Source organism: Rhododendron vialii, chromosome 10a, assembly GCF_030253575.1.
Source record: "Rhododendron vialii isolate Sample 1 chromosome 10a, ASM3025357v1".
In the NCBI taxonomy this organism is placed as follows: domain Eukaryota; kingdom Viridiplantae; phylum Streptophyta; class Magnoliopsida; order Ericales; family Ericaceae; genus Rhododendron; species Rhododendron vialii.
Window position 1 is genome coordinate 39398532 of NC_080566.1, and position 25378 is coordinate 39423909.

Consider the following 25378-nt stretch of genomic DNA (forward strand, 5'->3'; position numbering starts at 1 on the left):
CTGGTCTTGGTGAGATGTGTTCTCATCTTGTTCAGGTTTGTTCCCTTTTTTCTCTCTTTTTCCCTTTTTTCTTTATTTCTTCTCTCTTTTTTACTTTGCTCTTTTGATTAGGCTGGGCAAGCCGCCCTGAAGGCGTACGACAAGGCTTCAAAAGTATCTGCCGAACGAGAGAGATATAGGTCTGACCGAGATTCCTAGAGAACCAAGTTAGGATCTCGGAGCAGCAAGTCAAGGAAGCGGAGGCCGAAGCGGAGAAGCTTAAAAAGGATTTGGCCGAAGCAAAGGTTGCCGTCGAGACTGCTGAGGCCGAAGTGAAAAAGTTGAAGGGGGAAGAGAGAGAAAAGCTTAAGGTTGCCGACGCCCGAGGTTATGAGGCCGGGATTCAGCGGGCCGCCCTCGAGTATACCCAGGTTGCGCACAAGATGGTAAACGACGAGCTAGAAGCTCGGTTACTTGACTTCTACAGGCTGGGGTATGTCGCTGGTGCCGACGAGATGGCTAGTGTAATGGCGATTCAGCCCGAGTCGGGTTTTCTGAAGCAACTTCCTGAGCCAATTGTGCCTAATCTTGACCTTCCTTACACCGAGGAAGAGTGTCAGCCTTTGCCTCCTGAAGACGATGATGAAGAAATGATCGATGCGCCTGCCGCCGATCAACAGGAGAAGGTCGGTGATGGTGACAGTAATTCCAAGGCTCAAGATAAAGTTGCTGAGGATGAACGAGTTCAAGTTGATTGAGGTGACCAGCTACTGTAGATGAAGATCTTTCAAGGAATCTCCTTAAGTTTTTTTTTGTTTTTTGTAAGGATTTAAACTTTGTTTTGGACTTGGATGGCTTCAAACATTAGGAATTTGCCGTGCCAAATGTAATAGTTTGAAGAGGGACGGCATCGAACGGTTTACCAAGCCGAGCCCTCTTATGTAGGAGTTTCTTTTCGCCCGAGCCATGAGATGCTAATCATCCCATGACCTAACCTTTGAAACTACTCACTCATATCTAGAGAGATAAGAGCAAGCAAAAATTTACTTAACATAATTGAAAAGCAACACTAGAAGAAAATTAGAGATTATGATAGATCGGGAGAAAATAAACAACTTTAATAAAGACAATAATAACAAAACTAAACTAATTAAGGCAGAAAATTAAAAGATAAGTGCTGAAAAAATGAAGAACAACAAGAACAAATTGAAAATGCAAGCCAATCTAATCCTAGATCTAGAACTAGTACTATTGAATCTATCCTACTTGTTTTTTTACAAAAATGACATAAGCTTTTATATCCTGAAGATCCGCGCCTGGAATATTCCCAAGATACTCAGAAAATTCGCTCTTAAGTCCCTTGGCATCGATGGCAACGGCCTTAGAGTGCTCTACTATGGGGCTTGGCATCGATGTAACACAATACATCCCATCGATGCCGAGGTGGTTAAGGGGCTGGACCACTAAGGGGCTCGGCATCGATGGACCTTAGAACTTGACATCGATGCCGACTGCATTAACCCAGAATTCTGCCTTGGCTGTCTGCCTCTTGCTCGGGCAAATCAGCTTCTGCTCGGGCAAATCAACTTCTGCTCGGGCAATGACATGCCTTACATCTTGAAAACTCCCTTGTTTGGCGATTCACCTACAAAACAGAACTAAAACACTCTACAAGCAAACAACGTTATCAATAACTAATTAGTACTTAAATTGAACTAAAAATAAACACTAGCGCACCCTACATTGCATTCTCAGGTGCTTATCAGCAGCTATTCAAAATGCAAATAGGCAAATTAAATGTCTAGCCAAATTAATTGCTAGCTTGTTGGAGATGCAAAATTATTAGGCATTGGGCATCGTGCACCCCGGGAACCGTATTCGCATTGTGTCATTTCGTGTTCATGTCAAACCATATTTTAAATTAAACGCGTTATATATCTTAACTAACCCGACCTACTTAAAACAATATCATGAACTGATCACTTCATTTAACAATGTTACACATGAACAACATGATTAGTTTTTTTGACAAAAATGTTATTATTAAACCAACAAAATCCCGCAAAAAGCATTGGGACATCTTGCTTCAAACCTTTCTTGTTATCTAAAGAAGTTTGTGTAACATGTCCTGTGACACCCCACTTTCCGGTGGCCGGCGGTACTGCAGGAAGCGTCCGGACAGAAGAGGGTAAGTCATGGTTTATAAGAAAAGATCCCTCCTACTTGTACAAGACCTTTTAAAGCCGTGAGGGCGGGCCAAAGCGCATAGGAACTTCACAGTTAAGCGTGCTCATCCTGGAGCAATCCAAGGATGGGTGACCTCACTGGGAAGTGTATGGGTTTTGGGCGTCCAAAGCGGACAATATTGTACAAAGATGGAGCGGATCGTTACATATTAAGTGGTTGTAGTAAATCGATTATGATTCAAATTAGTCATAACCAGGTTCACAAGAAGCGTAATTTGATTAGAATCCTAATTTTTGTTGGATATAATGATATATATGTAACGATCCGCTCCATCTTTGTACAATATTGTCCGCTTTGGACGCCCAAAGCGCATAGGAACTTCACAGTGCCCAGTGAAGTCATCCATCCTTGGATTGCTCTAGGATGAGCACGCTTAACTGTGAAGTTCCTATGCGCTTTGGCCCGCCCTCACGGCTTTAAAAGGCTTTGTACAAGTAGGAGGGATCTTTTCTTATAAACCATGACTTACCCCCTTCCGTCCGGACGCTTCCTGCAGTACTGCCAGCCACCAGAAAGCGGGGTGTATGCCATATGTAACAATCCGCTCCATCTTTGTACAATATTGTCCGCTTTGGACGCCCAAAGCGCATAGGAACTTCATAGTGCCCAGTGAGGTCATCCATCCTTGGATTGCTCCAGGATGAGCACGCTTAACTGCGAAGTTTTTATGCGCTTTGGCCCGCCCTCACGGCTTTAAAAGGCCTTGTACAAGCAGGAGGGATCTTTTCTTATAAACTATGACTTACCCCCTTCCGTCCGGACGCTTCCTGCAGTACCACCGGCCACCGGAAAGTGGGGTGTCACATGTCCAGGTGTTGGTGTCGCCAGATCGTGTTGTTTAATGTTTTGGAATATAGGGTTGACGCTGAAAACTAAACGTTTATCGGCGTCATTCTCGATAGGGATGTAAACGAGCCGAACCGAATATTGGCATGTTCGAGCTCGGCTCGATCAGAATTCATCTAGCTCGAGCTCGGCTTGTTACTGTTTGGTCTGGAATAAACGAGCCAGCTCAGCTCGAATTCGTCAACTTTTCAGCCTTAATATTGAAAAATTAGCTAAACGAGCCGAGTCGAACTGAATATTGGCATGTTCGAGCCGAATCTATATATTTCGAGCAGAGACGAACCTATTTGCGAACCTATATATTGGCATGTTCGAGCCGAGCCGAATCTATATATTTTGAACCGAGAAGAACCTGTTCGAGCCGAGCCCTGCTAGGTTCGAGCTCGGCTAGTTTATCAAACAAACCGCAAAATCGAGCTCGAGCTCGCTCATTTATCTTTCGAATCGAGTCGAACCGAGCCCTTACCTAGACGAACCAAGAGCTGCTTAACTCATTTACGGCCTTAATTCTCGACCTAAGAGAGTCTAGCTTGTATTCGTTCCATTCAATTCTACTTTATCATATCGTGTCATATTTATTTTAAAAAAAATTAATCTAAAACCTAAGGTTGTATCGTATCAAAGTTTGTGGGTGTAGATGAGGAAAAAAGTGGCTGCGAATAGTTCCTGCTCGACACCGACTCCACCCAGCGAAGGTACACCCCACGCCTTTTCACTTCCCTCTGCCCTATCCAGAAGCCAAAAAGAGAAGAAAAGTGTAAAACCCTAGAAACTCTACGAGTGGAAATGGAAGGGGAGTCACCCAATCTTCCTTACGAGATCATCTTCAACATACTCTCAAGATTATCAGTCAAGCTTCTCTGTCGTTTCAAATCCGTTTCCAACCCATGGCTTTCTCTAATCACCAATCCCCACTTCGTCAAAGCTCACCTCAACCAATCCACAAAGGACAACGACACCAGTACACAGAAGCTAATTCTCACCTCTCGCACTTCTCCCTCCGTCTATTCCTTAGACCACAAAGCACCCGCACCGGGCCAAACCCTAGCCGAGCTCGAAATGCCCAGTCAATCTCGTGCTGAAATTTTGGGTTCTTACAATGGAATTGTGCTTTTACGTTTAGGTGCTGAATTATGTTTATCGAACCCAACAATCAGAATGTATAAGAAATTTTCACCACCTGACTACCCAGATGGAATTGTAATCTACGGGCTTGGTTATAACCTCGTTGTTGATGATTTCGTGGTGGTTAGGGCTATTAGGCCTTTAGTTGATGCCCCTTATGTTGTTCATGTGTTTTCTTCTAAACCTGGTTCATGGAAGAGGATTGGAGACTTTGGTTACGAGATTTATCATGATGGGCCGGGAGCTACTCTGAATGGGGCACCACATTGGGTTGTGAGTCGTGGCACCGATAGTAGTTTTCTTGCTTCCGAGGTGATCGTATGGTTTGATGCTTTTGAGGAGAAATTCAGGGAGGTGCCCCGGCCTACTGATGAAGGTCATGATAGACTTATTGAGTTGAGGGTTCTGGGTGGATGGTTGTGTGTGGTTCAGAAGGATCAGCAGTATGAGAGCCTTGCACATGTTTGGGTGATGACGGAATACAGAGTGAAGGAATCTTGGACCAAGCAGCTCAGTGTACCATATGGGTTAGGAGAGTTCTGTATGCCTTTGTGTTATGAAAAGGTTGGAGATGTTGTAATGGTGGTTAATTCGGAAATGTTACGCATATTCAACATGAAAAAACTTATGTTCAATGAGATTGTGATCCCTCATCGTTGCAAGTTTGATGCGACTTTGTTTGTGGAAAGTCTTGTCTCACCTCATGGTGGCCGTGGGACTTCATGATGCCGCTAATCAGATGGGCACGGAAGAGAAAGAGGTAATTCAGATGATTCAACTCATTATTCTCCTAATTCTTTGTGTTTTCACATGTAGTTCAAAACACTTAAATATACTGGCAAAACTGGCAAAACTGGCTTTTAGAATGGTAACTATAGATCTCACGGTTAAAGCATTCAATTACTCAAGGAACCACTGTTTAACCGTTCTTTCTAATATTTAAGTGATGTTGATGTCGCACATTCTTGGGGGCAGATACTTAATGAGAAAGTGATTAACTAAAATGTTTATAGGTATTTCTCATGGATTGCATTTAGTTTTGTCTCACTATAGAGAATGAGAAGTTTTAGGTCCAAATAACCCTACATGATTAATACTGCTTGGATTTGTGGAACCAAGTTCTGCTATGCATTTTAGGTTGCTGCAATGGATGTTTTATGGTGCCTCGTGTCATGTGTCCTGCCATCCAAGGCAATGCAGATAAAGCTGAAACTTGTTTATAAAAGTTGAGTGATGAAAAACCATTATGAAATTGCTGTAGTTAAAATTTACCCTTTTCTTGGGGTAATCCAAAAGCTTAAGGAAGAACAAACATTACAAGGAGGTAAAGAAGGCATAGCTCCCAACTACTAGAAGTTTCTAACTACTACAAGTGGCAACATGAACTGCATTACTGCAAATCCCATGGTTGCATGATGTGAGATTATGTGACTGAATGGTTATGTTCACATATTGGAATTTTACATCTACTCTCTGAATGATTATGATCCAAACACATATTGGAATTTGATCTTGGCCATGGCACTTTCATTAAGGGAAAACCTATTGATAACTATATAAGCATTTGGAAACCTTCTCATTTTCAAGGCTATTAGCAAAGGTGGTTCCATTGAAGTGTTTGGATCAAATTTTATTATAGTTAGTTACAGCATTGAGTATGGAATTGGATAGAGAGCAACCGGTTGGAGCCACGGAGGGGATGCCATATGGTTGATTTAATCAACTCGTTATTATGTTTAGGTATTCTGGCATTTTCTGGTTGTGTTCAATGCACCTCTTATGTGCATGATAAGCCCTCAATAGTGTAAATAATAGGGCTTATCTCTCTCCTTTTTGTCACACACACGTGCACAACTTGCTTGATTTGAACAATATTGCACGAAGGTGTATTTTTTACGTTTTCAGGTAATTCGCGTGAATAAGGCGCATTTGAATGCCATTGATAGCCCCGAGTGTGTCCAAGTACCCAATGTCACGTGGCACTCTGCCACCGAGTCCCAAGGATGATGAAAAGTAGTTTCGGAGGGTGTGCGAGACATCGGAAGGCCAAAGGGGCAAGAAAGGCTGAAGAAGCAAAGAAAGCTCAAAACTGCTCAAAAGGTACCTGTACCAAAAAACCCAATACTGGTACCACCAAAATCTAGTACCTATACCTGTTGGATAGAAGCTGTGCAAAAATGCCATTCGAAAACTAGTACCGGTACCACAAAAAGTCAATACCGCTACCAACTGAAATTTTTTGCAGATTTTTGTGCCCGACTTTATAACATCTTAAGGGCATTTAGGACTTTTGTAGCACGATTGTAAGGGGTATAAATACCTCCAAACCTCATTTTAGTAGGTTATCTTCCTTTTTGCTTTCTCTCTCTACCTCCCTCTCTTAGGGTTAGCTTTCAATCCTCCATGGATTGAGCTCTAAATTTTCATTTCTCTTGCAATTTCCTTTCAATCATGTAAGTACTCCTTATTTCAATCATAGTTTTAGTTTAATTTCGTGTCTACCTTTATGTATTGTGTTGTCCATTCTCTTTTCTTGTTGATTTCATTTCCCATGGAGGGGTAGCCTCTTTGGGCTTGGTCATGGGGTGATTTCTACCCTATGACTTGGGTAGTTTAATGGCTTCTCTCATTTCTTGTGCTCAATGTGGTTTGTAAATGGATTAAGTTCATTTTTATGTAACAAAACCTAGAGTTGTTAACCTCTTTGATTATGTGTAGGTAAGGATTTGATCTCTTGCCACATATAATGCTTGGAGCTATGTCACTTTAAGTGTTTGTCAAAATGCCTCAAAGAACTTGTTAAGCTCTAATCTTTGGTCTAAACCAAGAGATGTTAACTTCTTTGATTGGGTGTAGACATGTTTCTTGGCACACCCAATGTTTGGAAACATGGCTCTCTTTGTGTTCGATAAAATGCCTAAACGAGTTTTCACCCATTTCCAGACCTCGTTGTATAAGTTAAACTTATTTTCATAGAAATTTTCCGAGTGAGATCAAATGACATAACTCTCACTTGAGTTATCAAAGAGAAGCATTAAATGGCCTAAGTTATGGGTGAATTAATCCCCTAGACCTTGCCGCTTGTCAATTCTAGTCAAACTTCATTTTTCAATTAAGTTAGGAGGCAGAGAGAATTCCATCACTCAAAAGTTGGCCATTTTAACGCCAAATCCAAAGGTTGGCAGTCCTAATTCTAAAAAAACCCTTCGTAAAGCAAACCTTCTGGCCTAGCTCTATTGGCTCCCTGTGGATTCGACTCTGGACTTCCAAATATTATGTTGCTATCAACCTAGCCCTACACTTGGGGCGCTCTTTACTACGACACACTTTGGTCGAGCAAGCAGTGCATTGTGAATGAAGTCCCCTCAAGCCTCAAGGTATCCAAGAATCTTATTTCGTGGGTCAGTGCCTCACAACTGTGATGCTTTAGAGAGTGGTGGGAAAGTCCTCAAGTTAAGATTAAAGATCTCAAAGTCAAGGCTCTACAGTTCAAGTATTTTTCAATGAATGAGTCTGTGATGAGAGGAAGATAGTAGTATGTTCCAAGAATCATGGCGTGCATTACGTTACCTTTAGAGGAAGAGATTAAGAATTATTCTACCTTACTCAAGGCCAGGTAGTACAAATCATAATATGGGATTTTAAACTATTAATAATCAATTCCGAAAAACTTTCTTAGGCATTTACTTTTGGTGCCAGGATCCAATTGCATAGAACAAGGGAGTGAGTGGAGTAATGTTCTAGTAAACATAGGACTGTTAAATGAGCAATGTTCTAAAAGTCGCTAGGCGCTAGTCGGGCAGTTGGCCACCTTCGAGCAATTAATCGGTGCATATTAATCAGTAATTGACGATTAATCGTTAGTCGGACCTAATCGGATAGGCCTTGCCAACGATTAATCGCCGATTAATTACTGATTAATTCCTTGTTTTAGAACACTGTAAATGAGTCAAGCTACTCGAGCCTGACCATTGTTGAGCATACTGAAAGCTCATGTGTGATCGATGTGAAGAATAAACAAGTCAAACTCTTTGAAGCTCGTTGAGTTTTAAGCCAAGCTTGAATAGTATCTTAAGTTTAAGATACTAACACATTATAAATAAATAATAAATAAAAGTCGAAGTATTCGAGCACCTTTTTAGATCAACTTGTATGATAAACATACTATCTATCTTATTAAATTTTGTGAAGTTCAATAAATTTCCATGCCAAGTTTAATCTACCGCTGTTGAGTTTGACTCTACTTGTTTTGTGAAGTTCAAGAAATTGGATGTTATGTGATAATTGCATTGTCAAATTTTATTGGTTACTACGCAATATACAATATGAGTGCAAAAGACGGCGCCAAGAGCCAAAACAACCTGCCAACAATTGGCAATGGACGATTGAATTAGGTTTCTCTCTCTCTCTCTCTCTCTCTCTCTCTCTCTCTCTCTCTCTCTCTCTCCTGTGATGTCAAGCCTTCCTGACAACATCATTTGGGACGTACTAGGCTGCCTGTCAGCTCTAGATGGCGATTCAACAAACACAAGCATCTCATTATTGTGGTTGTGGTAGTCGTTCTTTCTTGAATAATTTGCAGTTGCTCCTCGTGGTTTATATCACTTTGCAATTCGTCCTTGTTTGCTTTGTAAGTTTCCTGATCAATAAGCTAGCAACATTTGCCTTCTGATTCCTAGAATCAAAACCTCAACGGACTTCCAATATCTACGAAAGATATTATTTTCCTTGCGTCCGGCTCCTTGAAGATATTTTCTCTAATAAAAGAAGAAATAAGAAAATCAAAGCGGTGGATTTGGGTGGGAAGATAACTAGATAAGTGAGAATTGAGGTTGGAACACTTCATCCAATTTGTCTTGGCCTCTTTTGGGATTTTTCACCTGCAATCCATATGAGAGTCACATTTCGTTGTTACCCCTTTTTTTGGAGTAACATTTTCGTAATAGCATATTATAGCTTCTCGTGGTGGCTTTTGCTATTTGAACTTGGGCAAAAACTGAACCTTTTTCGCAATTTAATTTTTAACAACTTCATTGTTGGATGTTTGTGTTTTCGATGATATTTCTAATTCATCGTATTTAGCTGAGTTTTTCCTTTTCTTTTTGGTCCAATGACATTTGCTGACTGCTACCTGATTGAGTGATTGGTTTTAAAGAGTCTTTTCAATTGTTTCTTGCCTGTTTCTAAGCGTCAATACTACGTACATTTGACCTATTTTAGTTTTTGCAGATCACACAATCTGGATCATTTGTTACTCAAAATACAGAATTTATTCTTCTCTGTTTTTTGAAAACTTGGTATCTGGCCCAATGAATCGACTGTTTCTGCAGACCAATCTCACCGTTTACCACCTGCCCGATCCAATTAGACCAATGAACAATATGTTATTCAAAAGAAACCCCGACCCCCAGTAATGACTACTGTAATGCAGTTGTTTCTTTTGTGGATGGGGCTTGGGAAGCAAGTAAATTGGAGCTGGGTGGGTTTGGTTGCCTGTTGTCCTATGGATCCCTCGCAGGCTGTAGCAACAGTTCTATCCAAACTGAAGTTTTGTGTTGTGTACTGGCTTTTAAATGGATACCTTTATTATGTTGCTTATATCTATCCTGACCGTCTTAATGTTGTATTGCAGATAGGAAGGAGGTCTAAAGCTCACTTTGCTGATTAAGTTTCGTAGGGAAATCTTCACAGGAGATTTTTCATGGTTTTTTTTTTTTCTCAGGATTCGGTAGGTTTCTCGTAATGTGCTGCAGCCAGCTGTTATGTTCATAGCTAAGCGAGTCGTGGCTTCTTATGTTCCGTGCGCAATTTTAGTCAGACAGACTTGTGATGGTAGCCTTCGGTGTGAGGGAGCAGTTATTGCACACACTGCACATAGTCCTTTTGTCCGAGGCTAACTTTAACTTTTATGTTAAGTTCTTACTACCTCTCCTGTAGACTTTCCCTTGTGATTATCTATGGAGATCTCGACTTTTCCTATAAAGCAAAATGGAGAAGTGAAACTATGGTATCTCTAGTTCACTCCCGTTTGTCCTGCTGGCATCTGATCTGACTATGTTGAGTTTGTTACGCAGTTTGGATGTTTTACCATATGTTCAGGGTTGTGGTTCCTTGATCACTCCCAATCTAAATAGTAAACTATCTTGATCAAAACTTGATATATATATTTTTTGGTTCATTGGTACCTGTTCCATCATATTTCTGTGCTGTTCTTTGGTTACTGACATGCTCCATGCACACATGATGTTATATTTCAAAAATGCATTCCAAATTTTTTTTTACGGTTATAACTCTGCTTAATCCTTCCATTGGATATGGTAGGATTTGCAAGAGCATGATTGAACATAGCTCGTACTGTCTAACTGTTTTTGTGTGTATGGAAGAAATCTACTCTACTCTTGCCTAATCTCACGGCCTGTTTGAAGGTGAGAGAAGAGAGTGGGATAAGGGTGGGTGGAATAACTGAATAACCTAATTCAGGTAAGCTCTTATCTGGTGCTTGGTTTGTCTCTTAGCACTCGCCCCATCGTTTGCTTGCACCCGAGACCCCAGGTATAGCGCAACTTGATTAGTTCAGGGCCTTCTATTTGTCCTATTCTTTCTTCAATTTTTTTTCCCTCACTTTTCATAGGTGCTTTTGATTACAAATCTTATGGGCATCATTATCATGAGTTTTGATGCCATCTACTCCTCATTCAGATTGTATGTCCTTAAATCAAACAATGAAAGGGTCGACCATGGAGGAGCTGGGTCCGGCAAAATAAAGAGAGAGAAAATGTTTTTGCTCGATAGGTAGAACTACTGGAGATGATCTTTGGAGAAGGTGATAATACTACAATACGATTTTATTGTTTCTAATATACTATTGTTAAAAGAATGATGTTATGATTAATTGCATTCTGGGTGAACACCTGCTATCTTACCCGTATGCGTTTTTATTTTTGTTTCATGTAATGCCTGTCACTAATTGGTGAAGTATACTGCACACCTTTTCTTTTTCTTTTTCTTTTTTTATCAACGGAAAACACCCAAGAGGGGGCTGCACGCAACGGAAGCATCGGAAACTAAAATAGACAAAATACACCAAGCGGGAAGGCACTTTAGGATAGCCATGGTGTGGAAACTTTATGTCCATCTCAAAATCAATTGGCATTGAGTGGAGAGGTCCTAGATGTTATTAAGTGATCACCCATTCCACTCCCAAGCAATGTGGGATTCTATTTCCTTAACATCCCCCTCACGTGCAGCCGCATTTGAGGTCTGTCACGTGTGGCCACTTTTGGGTCCTATCATTGTGCAGCCTTTTTGCTGGTCTGCCATCGTGGGGTGTGGATTGTTAATTTTTAAAATGTGGGGTGGAACGGGCCCCGCTTTGATACCATGTGGAAACTTTATGTCCATTTCAAAACCAATTGGCAATGAGTGGAGATGTCCTAGATGTTATTAAGTGATCACCCATTCCATCCCTAAGCAATGTGGGATTCATTTCCTTAACATCCCCCTCACGTGCAGCCGCGTTTGAGGTCTGTCACGTGTGGCCACTTTTGGGTCCTATCATCGTGCAGCATTTTCACGTGCATCCGCCAACTTGTTTTCTGAACAACCGACCCATCTTTGTAGCTCCACTTTGCATCAAAAAAACTTCTGATATCCATAGCCAAAAGGCACTAACATCCCTCGGAGGAACAAGCTCCGAAATACTGTAGGTGAATTGCCTGTTTGCAGTCATATTCAAAAGAAATATTCGGAAGCCCTTTGTCTTTTGCCACGGCCCAAGCTAATTGATTTGCCTCTAGCTCCCCTAGCAAGCAATACAGAATTAACGAAAAAGATTCTTCACATTCCCATCTAAAATTCTGCCCAAATGGTCTCTTGAACACCACGCCGCCACGGCCTTTCCTTCCTTGGTATTCACAGTAGCATCGCAGTTGGCTTTAACAAATCCCTTTTCTGGAGTAGACCAGTGATGCTCCCCCCCTTGCTCTGAAGAATTCAATGTCTGACTTTGAGAATTCGGAGGAAAAGCCTCCCCAGATTCGACTCTTGAAAACATAATATTAGACACTGTGGCGAGGGGATTCAAAGCATGGTTGTTGAAGATGAAATCATTTCTAGCCTTCCAAATATGCCAACAAATGGTTGCCACTCTATCGATTAAAGCAATGGCCTACTTGCGAGACTGTGTTCACACTGAGTTGTCGTCCACTTCATAGCATTGGTTGGAGGAATAACCTGGAGAGATGGCAAATCATCCAAACCAGACAGCTCTAGTCTAGTCACAACCAATCAGCAGGTGCTCAGTCGTTTCAACACAGTTAGAACAGATCGGACAAAGAAGGTTCTGAGCACAATTTCGAGAAAAAAAAAGATTCTCCTTGGTTGCAAGTCTGTTTCTACATACTCGATCTCCACTAGAAATTTCTGATTTTTTTGGGAAGTCTCCAATCTCCAAATAGCCTTCCACACAGAACTTGGGAGGTTTGGAAGATGATTATGGCTTCTCTTTCTAGCCCCTTTTCACAAGATCATAGGCTATTTGATAATCAGATTTTACACCGTAGACTCCCGTGCGAGAGCAAGGCCATGTCAACTGGTCACTTCTCTTGTGCACAGGAACTAGAATTGCTGTGATAGCTTTATACTACTGTCCCTGGTTACAAGAGAATTTAAGAGAGCGTCGTTCCTGCAGATTCCTCTCCCAGGGAGCATTCACTTCTACTGGTATAATCCACACTTGGTTATTCACTCACTTCTACTATACTACTCTAAAAGGATCTTGAGTAGACCATCTGAATATAGTAGTATCTCTGTAACTTGGCTTGGTTGGTCCCAGTTATTCTCAAAATCTATTTGCAGGAATCAATAACAGAGAAATATGGTACAGTATCAGAACAAATCCACAGTCACCACCACCTTAAACTATATATACGAAGAAAGCTTTGATTGAGGCTTCTCGTTACCATTATAGCTTTCCAAGGGAATGAGATACTAATGTCAACATCATAATTGGAAATTAGGAAACCTTATCACATCAAAGCCACCATGATTGACCCTGCCAAATGTGAACGAACCGGAATCATCAAACAGGAATTACATTGATTTTGTTTTATTTTCCACAAGAACAAAAAGGCTCCGTTCAGTTGCCAGGAAAGTACAGAAAAGGATGGGAAAATCAACTTTCCCATGATTTTTGTAGTGTTCAGTTGGCAGGAAAGTAGTAGGAAACATGTTTTTAAGTTTTCATGCAGGAATTACTTTCCTGCAAAAGTGATCCTGCAAAAAACATAAGATTTTGGGTCACGGGAAAAGGAAAACGAGTGAACACTCACAAAATTTTCCCGAAAGTTTCTTTTTCCTGACAAATGAACAACTAAACCTTAATTATTCTTGCAAAATTCTTTTGTCAAATGAACACTCACAGGAAAATAATTTTCTTTTTCTTTTACTTCACTTTATTTGACTTTTTCTGAGAATAACTTTCATGTACAACATTCCTGGCAACTGAACAGAGCCAAAGAGGTTACAAAAGGAAAACATCAAAATGTATGCAACTTTTGTTATCGCATAACTCCACACACAAAAAAAAAAGATCGACGTATGTCAGTATCTAATTCCAAAATTACAATTCATATGAGTCTCTAATTCTAAACTTCGATTGCTAATGAATACACTCAACATCCTTCTTCTTCTTTTTTGAATTTTTTTTATTCAACCAATAATTCCCAAAACATTTGCTTAAACTAACACATTCAAAGTGAGTTAGAATAAAGATAAAAAGAAAAATTCAAAAGAGTTTTACTAGTATTAAACCAAAACACCTTTTTAGTGGAAGTTCAATCCAAGTCACAGGGGTAATTAACTACGCCCTTTTTCCACCCAAAAATAAAAAAGAAAAGAAAAAACAAACTACACTTTTTGTCGTGAAAAGTCCTCCTCCTCCGGTTGAAGAAAGGAACCATAAAAGCTGGTGCAGCGAAAAGAGACAACCCCGAGAGAGAGAGAGAGAGAGAGAGAGAGAGAGAGATATGAGGCTGGGGCTGGCGGCTTGCGTAGCTTCGTTGCTGTTGATGTCCATAACAACGCTCTCCGATGCCGCCTTGACATCTCGGATCCTGAATCGCCTGACCGACGGTAGCAATTACTTGACCACTCAGGAACTCTGGCTCAATCAGACTCTTGATCACTTCTCTCCCTATGTACTCTCTCTCTCTCTCTCTCTCTCTCTCTCTCTCTCTCTCTCTCTCTCTCAAATGATTATATCCCCCATCTCTTCAAATTGGAGATGCAAAAATTTTTGAAGACTTACGTGGTGGTATTTTGACATCTCCAATCTGACATTAAAACCTCCCTCTCCAACCCTTATAACCCTTATGTCAAAATTCTATTATTCTTTTGTAACATCCAGTGGTCACTTTCTTTAACAACTTCAAATTTTGGCATGAGGTGAGCTTGCCTTCAAATTTGGCATGAGGGAGATGGCCTTGTATGCAATTTACTAGTATTGAAAAAATTCATTCGCCTGTGTATTTGCTTCACCAACAATCGAACACGCTTACAAGGATAAAGAAGAAAAAAAATACAAGTATCGGTAGAATCAGGGGGAAAGAAGGAAGTGCCTAGACCTAGATTATGTAAGTTGACTGGAAAAGGACCAACTTTGGCTTTAATTGGCCGTCATTGGCTCGGTGGTTTATGCAAAGTCCATCTGATACATTTTTACAGCCAAATGCGATTACTCTTGTTTCCAAAACCTATCTCTTTCTATCCTTCTATTGTAGATGTTACATTGATTTTGTATTTTTTTCCCATCGATAGGAGATGTAATGTCATGTACGAATTGCAAAGTACAAATCACGGGACATTGCATCTATACATCAATTGTGTGAGAGCCTACGAGACCATGCCTCAGCCAACAAGATAAATAAGCCCATCAGAGGGATAAGCCCAACCCCATTACAAGCACCATCAGGGGGAGAAATAATCCCAACAATACAAAGGGAAGAACACCCACACCCACTTGGCAAGACTCAAACTCTTGACCTCCTAGTGAGATGCAAGAGTGCTAGCCAACTGAGCTAGCTAGCTAGTCCCAGTTGATTTGTTATGTTGATTACTCATATATTGGATTATTCGTGAAAATTGCAATACTGAGCTACCTTGTTTGGAACAGTTACATTTTCTGCCAAGTTTGTTTATTTGTAAGCTGCTCCCTCTGTCCTAAAAAGGTTATTCGCTATGCAAACAGAGGACTTAATAACCTTCATATTTGTCCCAGAAAAATCTCAAATTTCTTTTATAACTTGAAAGAACTCATTGGCATCTAGGAACTTGCTGCAAAAATTCGAATTTGTTTTGATAAAAATACATTCTTTTTTAAGTTTGTTTTTTCTTACTGGACATTTTTTTGGGACGGAGGTAGCATTTTCATAAGCTTTTAAACAAAGAGGGTTATCAAACTTTTGATGGCCATCGGACGCGCTAAATTAATAGTATGTGCGGTTTGTCTTTTAGACAAGCTGCATAAATAACTTCGTTTCGGTTTGGTAGAGTACAAGCAGATGCAGTTTAGTATATCTACCTGCTTGTTTCTTAATTTAAATTAATTCTGCTAAAATTTTTAGTCTTGGCCCATTGATTCCACAACTATGTAATCACTTAGACAGGAACATAGTGCTTGTTTTCTGAAAAATCCATTTAGCACGTGAATAAATTTTTTCTTCCAACATGCAAGAGCAAGACTAAAATGGAAGGCCTCTAAAGGTACCATTGGAGTTTTCTATCAAGGGGACAATTTGGTATCATTGGCTAAAAATGGTTTCCAGATGTTGACAATGGGGACTGAACAAGGACAACTGGTCAGGAAAGCCATTATGCCACTCTAGTAGTGAAGGTCAACTCATGTTTGTTATGGCTAAGACTCCGTGTAATGAGGCTTATCGCATAAATTGTTTGAGAAGTGATGGATTTTCCTGGATATTAAAATGGAAGAATTGATTGCATGCGGTCACGTCATACGAGGTTGGTGGACAGCCCAGGGCATACCTTGTTGTACTTGTCCCCTCCTGCTGTCGCAGCAGGTTAACATTCTACTGTAGATGTTGATTTGTGTTCTTAGTAAAGATCTGCTTCTCCATTTTGCATACAAAGGGTGAGAACTGCTCATGAGTCATGAGTGCAATGGTATATATTCCAGGAAAGAGGAAAATCTCTTGAGATAGTCGCAGACTCACAGTTATTTTTTTGAATCAGATGTATACCTTCTCCTCCTAAGCAATACGACATGTATATGTTTGATATTTTGAGCATTATGGTTTATTTAACTGAATTTCCTTTGAATTCATAAATGAATGATAAAAGGGTACTTTATTTATACTGGCTTTTGCAGGATCACCGTCAATTTGCACAGCGATATTATGAATTCCTCGACCACTTTCTGCTTCCTGATGGACCGATCTTTTTGAAAATATGTGGTGAATCTGCATGCAACGGCATATCGAATGACTATATCAGCGTATGTTCTAGTTAGTTTACTGCAGAATGATGTACTCTGAAAATCTTAAGGGGTTACCAGCCAAATAAGTCTTTACTTGCTTGTTATTTACTTGACAGCTATCAGTCTATAGTTAGCAGTGATTAAATTTTTGTTAGTTTCCGATTTTGTTTGTCGATTGTGTTTTCCACCTACTCCTTGAACAGTTGCGATGTAGCACCAAAATGATTCTTGCTTAGTGTCTCAGTTTTTCATGGAATAATTTCACGTTTTAAGATACTGGATTATTGCTTAAGTAGCTGAATGCTTTTCGTGGAAACTTGAATCATTCCAGTACAGATAGCGCATCGTATTGGTTTTTATATTGGCAAATGGTGCATGTTATTGTTGGTAAGTTGCTGAATGACAAGTGGCAAGTCGATAGTCACGTCTCAGCCTTATGGCTTTTTGCCTTGATTGCAAGATGCTTTGGCTAGTTTTATCAGCTTGCATGCAAAGCCAGCCATGTTTGGCTTTGTTTCATGACACTTTGATTTTTGTATCAGAAGTAGGTAAATTTAAGCTGCAGTTGATGATCCTTTATTACTAAGTTCCCATGAGTCTTTTATGTAAATATTACTCAACTATATGGACATTTTGGTTGAGAGAATAAGAAAGTAATTAATACTTTGGAGGCAGGGTTGTGGTGGACATTATTTCCTTGGGGTAAGGCTTGGCCAACAGGTTTTCTGGTTGCCTGGACTGAGACCTGTCACACCCCTAGACCTATTTGCGTTTTTTAGTCAGTGTGATTTCATTTCTAAATTCGCAAAGGATTTTTGTAATGATATATTAAATGCCTAGGAATAAATTTGAACATTGTAACTTCAAACAGGTTTTGGCGAAGAAGTTTGGAGCGGCAGTGGTTTCTCTTGAGCATCGTTACTATGGGAAGAGTTCCCCCTTTAAGTCCTTGGCAACCGAAAATCTTAAATATTTATCATCCAAGCAGGCTCTTTTTGATTTGGCTGTCTTCCGCCAATATTACCAGGCAAGTTTCTAGATTTTCCCTTTTTATTTCAGAACTCGAGCACCTATGCTCCTCCAAATGTGACTGGCATGATTTTTTGTTTTGGGAATTTGCATATCTTTGCCTCTTTGGTAAAATGAGGCTAGCTCTGTTGCTCCAGTTGTCTCCAAATAGCAAGCAGAATGTGGAGGCACTTTTTGGCACATTGTTTTGTCGCATCTCCTCGAAGGAAGAGATTGCATACTTCTTAACCTTTGCTGTTCTGAAACTAAACGGGAGAAGATAAATCGATACATAATAATTAATATCCACGAGATCGAGGAATACTGGTGGTAAAAGTTTACAGTCTATTAAATGTAGAGCATGAACCGAGCCTGTTCACAAGCTGAAGTTCAACGGGATAGAATAAACAAACTTGAGATGCATATTGGGCTTGTTTTTGGCTCTCAAGCTCAGCCAAATTAATAACCCACCTGGCTCATGTGCAGCTCTGCATTCTGTCAATTAGCCGTGAAGTTTTCTTTGTCTTCTTTATTTCATTTCCCTCTGTAGACAGCAGTATTCTTTTCCATGTTGACTAATTAGTTCTTGTAATGACTAAAAGAAGGTCGGATGCACCCTTTTGATCATGCACTTACGGTCTGATACCATAGAATACGAGGGTATAGCAGGCAATCTCTAGTTTGAGTTATGCATTCTCTGCATTGTATATGTGATATTCTAAGATATGCCGTAGCCGTATGTATTTCAATACCAGGCAGTCAGATTCGTTCTAACTTCATGCAACGACAACTTTGTGGTTGTGGTCTGCATGTTGGTGTATGTTTGTGATTAAGACTATATGCATGTACCACATCATACTCATGCATATAAATCATAAATAACTTGAAAAAGGTTTACCCTTTTTTTTTTGTTATTAATAGGAACCTAGTTTTTATCGGAGGTTTACGATATATAACTTGAAGATTAATAATGGGACAATACTGACGTTCTCACTTTGGAGCATAAATTTATCATTTGGTGGTCATAATCCTGAATCTTCCTCAGCTTATTATAAATTATTTGCACATTGCAGGACTCCATAAATGCAAAGCTCAATAGATCCAATGGTGAAAATCCGTGGTTCGTATTTGGTGTTTCATACCCAGGAGCTCTTAGTGCATGGTTCCGCTTGAAATTCCCTCACTTGACATGCGGAAGTCTTGCGAGTTCGGCTGTTGTCCTTGCTGTTTACAACTTCACTGAATTCGACCAGCAGGTAGTTATTAGGCGCCAGGTCTATGGCTTTGAGCTTATTGATTTGAACTGGTAAGTCGGGGCTTTCAGTTTGATCTTCCTAGTGCAGATTGGTGAGTCAGCTGGTCCAGAATGTAAAGCTGCATTACAAGAAGTTAATTCACTTGTGGAACAGAGGCTTTCAACAAATGGCAAAGCACTAAAGACCTTGTTTGGGGCAGCTGAGGTGTGTATTTTATTTTACGTGCAACATGCAATAATACATCTACGAAACATTAGTTGAAGTACACTCTGTGGCTAAAAAGTTATGCTTGGCATCTATTTTCTGCCCTTGTAGATAATCATTATTAAAGTTCTAAAGATCTTGAAATTTCTATTGACATGTTATGGTTTGAGAAAATCAATAGATATACTTCTAAGATTTGGGAAATGTCAACAGCGGAGTGGTCGTTGGTTGGCGGTATTTAAACAGCCTTGGTGGCTGGATATAGAGTTATAGCCCCTCCACTCATATAGGTTGGACCCAAAATGTTAGTTTAGGGGCTACAAAAGCAGCCACCATGGCTTTACAAGCGTTATTTACCTTCTCTATTTCCTTGTTAGTCAATACGGTTATTATCGATGAGTGATAAGCTCTATACTGTTTGGCAACATCTCTTATGATCATGTTTATAATATAGGGAAGATCTATGTAAGTTTTTCATCCTGTCAATTCTTGTTATGTTGAGGTTGAGCATGAAGTTGTACTGTTGATGATGTCCAAAAAAGTGGACAAGTTGGTAGCATGTGCCAATATCCTTTCCAGTGACCACCATAAAACACTTCTTCCAAATGCCACAACCCGGTCTCATCGTGGAAGCCTTGTTGATGTAACTGTCTAGACCCAGTTCTACAATTTGGTCATAAGTTGTAAAGGATGAGTTGGGTTTCTTTTTTTTCATGTAAGTAATTTGTTTACCCTCTTTAACTTGCATGTGGCCTTTTGGGAATTTGCAGCTTAAGATTGATGCTGATTTCTTGTACTTTTTGGCGGATGCTGCCGTTATTGCGGTTGGTGCTTCAGTTATTCTCATTGTCTCGGGTACTATCTATGAATTCAATAAGTGACTGTTGCATTTACCAATTTGCAGTTTCAATATGGAAATCCAGATACGCTGTGCTCCCCTCTTGTTCAGGCAAGGAATACCGGCGAGGATTTGGTGGTATGCTGATGCTCTTCCATCCATTTATCCACTCTTTAAATATTATGAAATCTCCTTGTTCGAAGTAATAAAAGTTCAAGTGCCTCCTGGGGTCTAGCTGGTATTTAATCTATAAGAATAACAATGGGCGGTGAGTTGCTCTTATGTTATTTGTTATGTTGTGTGGGGTTATTTGGGTGTTATTTTCCCTTGGGGAGGGGGATTTTGCCCCGACTTAGGTGAACATCAATATTTTAATGGTCTTGAAAAACGATGAGTGTTCATTATTGTTGTGAATGTTTTGCCGTGCCTCGATGAGTGAAATGAGAATTAGATTAAACTGGGAGACACCACACCTGACACCCTTTCTTTAAGTCCGTGTAATATAGTGTACAATTTTCTTGGTTATTGCGTCATCGATGAAACAAGCAAGATGTCTTGTCATTTCCTTCTTTCCATATGATATACCTCGTTTAACTTTGTCTCATAATATTTTTCAGGATGCATATGCCACCTACGTAAAAGACTATTACCTTGGGAGCTTTGGTGTTAGCGTTCAAACATATAATCAACAACATCTGAAAAACACTGTTCTCAATGGCGACAGTTCTGACCGGTTGTGGTGGTTTCAAGTATGTACTGAAGTTGCTTATTTCCAGGTGGCACCCTCAAATGATAGTGTTCGTTCTTCAAAAGTTGACACAAGGCATGTTTTATTTGCTCTAAATTGATCTCTGTTTCCTTATCTTGCTTCTGCTTTCTGCTCTTTCACTCATATTCACTTCTGTAGATCATTAAAATGTCTAGGTTGAACCACTTGTCCCTACTCCCTATTATTTGGTACTGCCTAGTGGGTTCCATGTATGTTCTTACATAAATCAGTTGATTTGTATGTGGCAGATACCATTTGGACCTTTGCAAAAATGTCTTTGGAGAAGGCATTTATCCTGATGTCGATGGAACAAATATATACTATGGTGGCAAAAGAATTGCAGGTTTAAACGTCTATCCTGATGAGTAGTTTGTAATCTCTGTATATGTCTTGGTTTTAGGTTGGCAACCAGCCAAAATAGACTTCATATCTCCTTGACCTAGTCAAGTTGTCTTGTGACTCTTGTCTTTCATTATCTTTTTCTTTGTTCTTATGAAAATGGTTTCAAGGGTTTGCTTTATCTACGGCGAGAATGCTAGTCACTATCACCATTTGTTTATCTAAATTCTTACCGGTATGTTTGGTGATCAAATTGGAACAGTCGTTTTAAGTACAACATAATACTCGAAGTCTTGCATATCATTTTGTGGACTTTGCCACTGCATGCTTCCTCTTGTCATGAAGTACTTGTTTTGGGGTTTCCCTTGAGTGGTTTGCTGAATCTACCATCAGATAAGGGAAAAGTTGGTAACGACCTCTGTTGCAATGCTTGGGTGGGGTGAGAAATGGGTCACAGTTATACTATGTATGAGCACAAAGAAAGCTGATTTGTGATGGTACACTTAAATTAGCACCTTGAGATGTAGAAGCACTTGTGGGAAGACAATAATATTGGTAAAAATGAACATTGTAATACCATAGATATAATGCACTAAAGAAAATTCTTTTAAAGAGAGTTGAAAATGAGATTGCACAATCACAATAGGAAAACTATAGTTACTACTACATCCGTCCATTTTTTTTAAGTTTCCATTGAAAAGCTAACTATTAAGGGTATAACATCATTGCACGTTAGAAAGGTTAACTTTTCAAAAATACCTTTGAGCATTTAATGTGATTCTTTGGAATCTTTGTGGAGTACTTCAATTCTGAGAAGAAGGGGTAATTGGAAATTGTATGTAGGTTTGCTCATTCACTGTTGGAAAGGACATTTATTTTGGGACAACCCAAAATGTAATGGTGGAAAATTAAAAAGGGACAGAGGGAGTTTGTTTTGTATTTATGGACCTCGGGAAGGATTACATGAACAGTTTGAAGACAGTCTAGGACTAAATAGAGTGATCTAGAATCGAGAACTAACCTTAGGTGTCTCTGTACTTATGGTTGAATTAGAATCTCTGTGCCAACTCAATGACATATTTATTCATTCAATCAATATTCCTAATAAAAGATGAGAGTCCTAAAAAGTAGGCTCCAACAAAGTGATTATAACCAACTAAGATAAAGATAAGCTAACAATTCTGATAAAGCAAGACAAACTCTTTAGCAAAAATCTAGATAAATACTAAGTAAATAAATCTCATGAGATCTCTGGGCCCATAGATGTCATCATCCAACGATAAGGACACCGATTGGGTTTGTCTGCCAATGCCAACGCTGGTAGACTCGCGAGAATTGGGCCTAAGCCCTGGTGTCCCCACCATGGAAGGATTGATGCAATGAATGCATCTATAAGAAAAAGTGTTCTCAAGAGTCGGGCTGGAATTTTGATGGTAGTGCTATTGGGGAAGAAGAAAGAGCATAAGGCTATGAGACGACGTGTGTTGGACATTGATTTTGTACCTGGAATGACACAGGATGCAATTATGGGTTTATAGTTGTGTCCAACGTTATGATCACAAAAATATTTTCCAAGAAGATCTGAAGATGAAAACATTTATCATTGGGATGTGGATATGTGGTTGATTTATGAGTCAAATAGTTTTTTTATTAGGTAAAGAATTGTTAACTACCATTTTAGGTGTGCATGTTAAAAGACAACTGTAGGAGAGAAAAAGAGATTAAAAGCTCGGTTGCAGAGTTTGAAGCAATGAAGGGACCCGTTTAAAATTGTTGAAAGTTATTACGTTAAACGGTGCTACAGGGGATCAGAAGAAGACATTAGTGGGATATGCAAACAACTAGTAATATTTTTGTGTGTGCTAAGAGTTTAGCAACATAGGTTCTTGGTTGGTTGAAAGTGAAGAGGGCCATTAATCAAGGATAAGTAGTTGTGAATGAAGATGTCCCAAGTTTAGTGAACATACAAAAGGGAAAATGTCGTGACAAACAAATGGAGGCTTGTTAAAGCATATAATCACCTTTACAGTAATTGAGTACAATCACGTATAAATTTGCCTACACGGGTGGACGAAGTAAAGATTGTTCAAGCAAGGTTGAAGACCTTCGATATGGTGGATGGTGGTGGAGAAGAGAAGGGCGGTGTATTGGTGATGGAAGGTGGGAGAGGTGTCCAGAGATGTCTCTTGTTTTTTGGTATGCGATTGAACGGGGTGTAAGAAATTCAGTGAGTCATTTTAGGCCAAAAGTGTTGCTGTTGGGCAGCTTGAAGGATATCATCTTTAACAGTTGGAGAATTGGAGTCTTCCGAATATGGGGATGGTTTTTTGGAATTTGGTGTTTCTTCTGTGAAATGGTGATAAGGGTGGGTTCTGATTCTGAGATCGGTGATAGCTGGGACGGTGGATGGGTTTTGTTTTAGATTGAGTAAGATGCAGTGGTAATTGTACCTTCATGTTGTGGCTTTATAAGTGATTCGGAGAAAGTGTGATGTGGAAAGAGATGCTTCAACCTGCAAGGATATGGAGGTGACGACCTCCTTTCGTTAAACTGCAAGTCTATGGCTTGTCTGCATCCTAGCAGTAAATTCATTTTACAGTTTTGTTGTATCCCATCTCCCTGCGTTATAGCTTCATCCTCACAAAAGTATCTGAAAGACTATTTTGGGTGTCCAAGTAGTTTGAGAGTTAGGATGGACGTATGTTGGTTAAAATGCATTTATGTTAATGCATATTAGCACTATATGGAAATATCAAACATATTTAACCACAACTAATGTCTTCTGATTAAAATTGTGAATTGCCAGGTTCAAAAATAGTTTTCACAAATGGCTCACAGGATCCCTGGCGACATGCTTCCAAACAGACTTCATCCACAGACAGTGAGTCCATCTTGTGATTTGAATTTTTAATACGTATTGTATTAGGGAAGAACATTAATTTTTTGATATTTGGTGGTGAAGAGCGGCTCGGGAATTGATTGTGCCTCAATCCCACCCTAGGCAATAGATGTTGCCGCCTGTGTATTGATTTTGACTGGAATTTCCACTTTCCAGTTGATGACCAGCTCTTTGTACATCATCGCCTGATTTTTCTAGTTGTGATCGCTCGAACCTCAAGCATATTTTTCCTTCTTTCCTTTGTGTTTTGATAATGTGTGGTATGTTAGATTATATTTCTGCCCACTTAAGAATCCTTTGGTGGTACAATGAACGGAATCATGCATCAATGACTCAGTGACACCTGCGTATTCATGTTCTTTATCAGAATAGTAATTGGGATTATGACTTCCTGTTGGGAATTGACTGTGCCTTAATCCCACCCTAGGCAATAGATGTTGCCCGCCTGTGTATTGATTTTGACTGGAATTTCAACACGACCAGCCCTTTCTACATCATTGCCTAGATTTTTCTAGTTGTGATTGCTCTAACCTCAAGCGTATTTTTCCTTCTTTCCTTTGTGTTTTGATGATGCGTGGTATGTTAGATTATATTTCTGCCCACTTAAGAATCCTTTGGTGGTATAATGAACGGAATCATGCATCAATGACTCAGTGGCACCTGCGTATTCTTGTTCTTTATCAGAATAGTAATTGGGATTACGACTTCCTGTTTGATTTATTTTTGGAGTCATGGTTTCACACTTCTGAACCTTTCTTGGCAATCTGACAGTGCCTTCCTATACCGTTACTTGTCATAACTGTGGCCATGGAACTGATCTCCGCGGATGTCCTCAAGCTCCTTTAGTTCCTGAAGGTAATGATGCCTGGTTTGTGCCAAATTTTATGCTGCTGCATAGCATACCGTCAAACCATCCATGGAGTTGTTGATGTTTAAGTAAATGAATTTTTTATTTTCCTTTCAGGTGATGCCAAGAATTGCAGCTCCCCTGATGCTGTTCACAAAGTAAGGCAACAATTAATTGAACAAATAGACTTGTGGTTGTCTCAGTGCCAATCCTTAGGTAGGAGTTCTATGTGATAAGAGTTGTGGCTGGGGAACGTATATAACAGTAATCATTATCTGATCTTAGTGTAATGCGATTACATTCCGAACGTGTAACGGCTCATCCGTTGAAGATATGCCATGTATGAGTGGCTTTTATGTATGTACATTACTTATTTGAACAACACGGAAAACATCATATGTATTGCCACGGTTTTGTATAATATTACTTCGGATTTAGATGTTGTGTCCTTATTCTTCCATTTTGCTGCACACTTATGGAATACTGGAAAAAAATGAGTTAGTGAACAGTTGCCTTTCCAATTCCACA

The 25378-nt window shown here is 39.7% G+C and overlaps 2 protein-coding genes across 2 annotated transcripts; both read left to right on the forward strand.

The window, feature by feature from the left end:
- The first annotated feature begins 3858 nt into the window (after positions 1-3858).
- On the forward strand, positions 3859-4923 carry LOC131303223 (F-box protein CPR1-like). Its single transcript, XM_058329988.1, has one exon. The coding sequence runs from the start codon at positions 3859-3861 to the stop codon at positions 4921-4923; it is 1065 nt and encodes a 354-aa protein (XP_058185971.1).
- A 9151-nt stretch (positions 4924-14074) lies between these two features.
- Positions 14075-25287, forward strand: LOC131303540 (probable serine protease EDA2). The gene is made up of 12 exons (XM_058330440.1): positions 14075-14393; positions 16583-16708; positions 17562-17717; positions 18772-18954; positions 19042-19158; positions 19929-19982; positions 20063-20134; positions 20614-20819; positions 21014-21108; positions 23911-23985; positions 24775-24858; positions 24968-25287. Exons 1-12 carry the CDS (start codon positions 14223-14225, stop codon positions 25081-25083), a joined length of 1455 nt encoding a protein of 484 aa, XP_058186423.1. The 5' UTR covers positions 14075-14222; the 3' UTR covers positions 25084-25287.
- The last annotated feature ends 91 nt before the right edge of the window (positions 25288-25378 follow it).

What these genes read in the sequence shown, in the direction of transcription:
- LOC131303223 (XM_058329988.1), top strand. Translation starts at nt 3,859, where the DNA reads ATGGAAGGGGAGTCACCCAATCTTCCTTACGAGATCATCTTCAACATA.
- LOC131303540 (XM_058330440.1), top strand. Translation starts at nt 14,223, where the DNA reads ATGAGGCTGGGGCTGGCGGCTTGCGTAGCTTCGTTGCTGTTGATGTCC. An exon ending in TCTTCAAAAGTTGACACAAG is followed by an intron (nt 20,820 to 21,013) that starts GCATGTTTTATT and finishes TGTATGTGGCAG; the next exon opens with ATACCATTTGGACCTTTGCA. An exon ending in ACAGACTTCATCCACAGACA is followed by an intron (nt 23,986 to 24,774) that starts GTGAGTCCATCT and finishes GCAATCTGACAG; the next exon opens with TGCCTTCCTATACCGTTACT.